This window comes from Sinocyclocheilus anshuiensis, unplaced genomic scaffold (assembly GCF_001515605.1).
Source record: "Sinocyclocheilus anshuiensis isolate Anshui unplaced genomic scaffold, SAMN03320099.WGS_v1.1 scaffold961, whole genome shotgun sequence".
NCBI lineage: Eukaryota > Metazoa > Chordata > Actinopteri > Cypriniformes > Cyprinidae > Sinocyclocheilus > Sinocyclocheilus anshuiensis.
The window spans coordinates 1,358,361-1,359,405 of record NW_015557049.1 but is presented as its reverse complement, the minus strand read 5'-3'; the positions used below and the strand labels follow the sequence as shown (position 1 = coordinate 1,359,405).

Here is a 1,045-nt window from a genome sequence, read left to right as displayed (position 1 = left end):
AATAGTACCTTCAATGCCCTGCAGATGGCGATCTAACGTCTTTTGTAGCAGAAATAAACTGCTGCAGAAAAAGCTAGGTCCATGCAAAATGTAATGTGTAACTGCAACCCTCATTTCAAATGTAGTAGAGTAAAGAGTACAGATACTCATTCAAAAATGTAGTGAAGTAAAGAGTAAAAGTTGCTAGTATCTTTGATACTCAGTACAACTACAAAGTACCCGAAAAGATACTCAAGTACAGTAACTAATTACATTTACTCCAGTACTCCAGCTGATGACTGAAATGAACCCAGTTATTATGCCATGCACTGCAGATTAAGAATAAGATCATTGTTAATCACATTAATAATAAACCATGCATGCAATGATAGATTCAACAAAACAAAATGTTGCATATACATGCAGCGAGCAACCTTGCAATGTTTCCTCCTGCTCAATGCGGGACTATTGGCATGCAGAAAGGACAGGTTACCCTGTGCATGTAAATTCCGCATTACTATGCTTTCCGGCAGATAGAACTGAATCCGACAAGCTGAGCAGGCAAATCATTCCCACAATGCCTCTGGAAGGAACCGAGTCTGACAGTGGAGTGTGCTGTATGGATTATAATCCTAATGTCAAGCCATCCGCTGCATCTCAGTGGTGCTCTATATGGCAGTTCCCTACGTAATTATGAGGGGATGTTATCCATGATGCTGAGCTGAGATGAGGGGGACAGGGAAATGAGAACCAAATGGAGGACATGAATCAATACAATACTAAGAGACAGGGGAGAGAAAGTGTGTGTTATAAAACAACATCTGTATTTCAGAATCAATCTAATATCTTACTGTGAATGTCTGATGCTCCGTTATGCAGTTGGTTCCACATGAGGTGACAGAGGCTTCAAACAGCAATGTGAAGCATGAATGTCAGAGACAAACTAGACAAGACAAAGCACTTTGCTGTCTTCACACTCAGATGAACTTTCCTGACATGTGAGAAGAGCAGAAAACATCACAGCTATCTATCTATCTATCTATCTATCTATCTGTCTATCTGTCTG

General features: G+C 40.2%; 1 protein-coding gene across 1 annotated transcript in view; it reads left to right on the top strand.

The window, feature by feature from the left end:
• Positions 1-556: 556 nt before the first annotated feature.
• The window catches only part of LOC107676370 (opsin-3-like), a 36,018-nt gene continuing 35,529 nt past the window's right edge, over positions 557-1,045 (top strand). The window contains exon 1 of the mRNA XM_016470892.1: positions 557-666. Within this exon, the coding sequence (XP_016326378.1) occupies positions 557-666 (110 nt within the window). The remainder of the gene's footprint in view (positions 667-1,045) is intronic.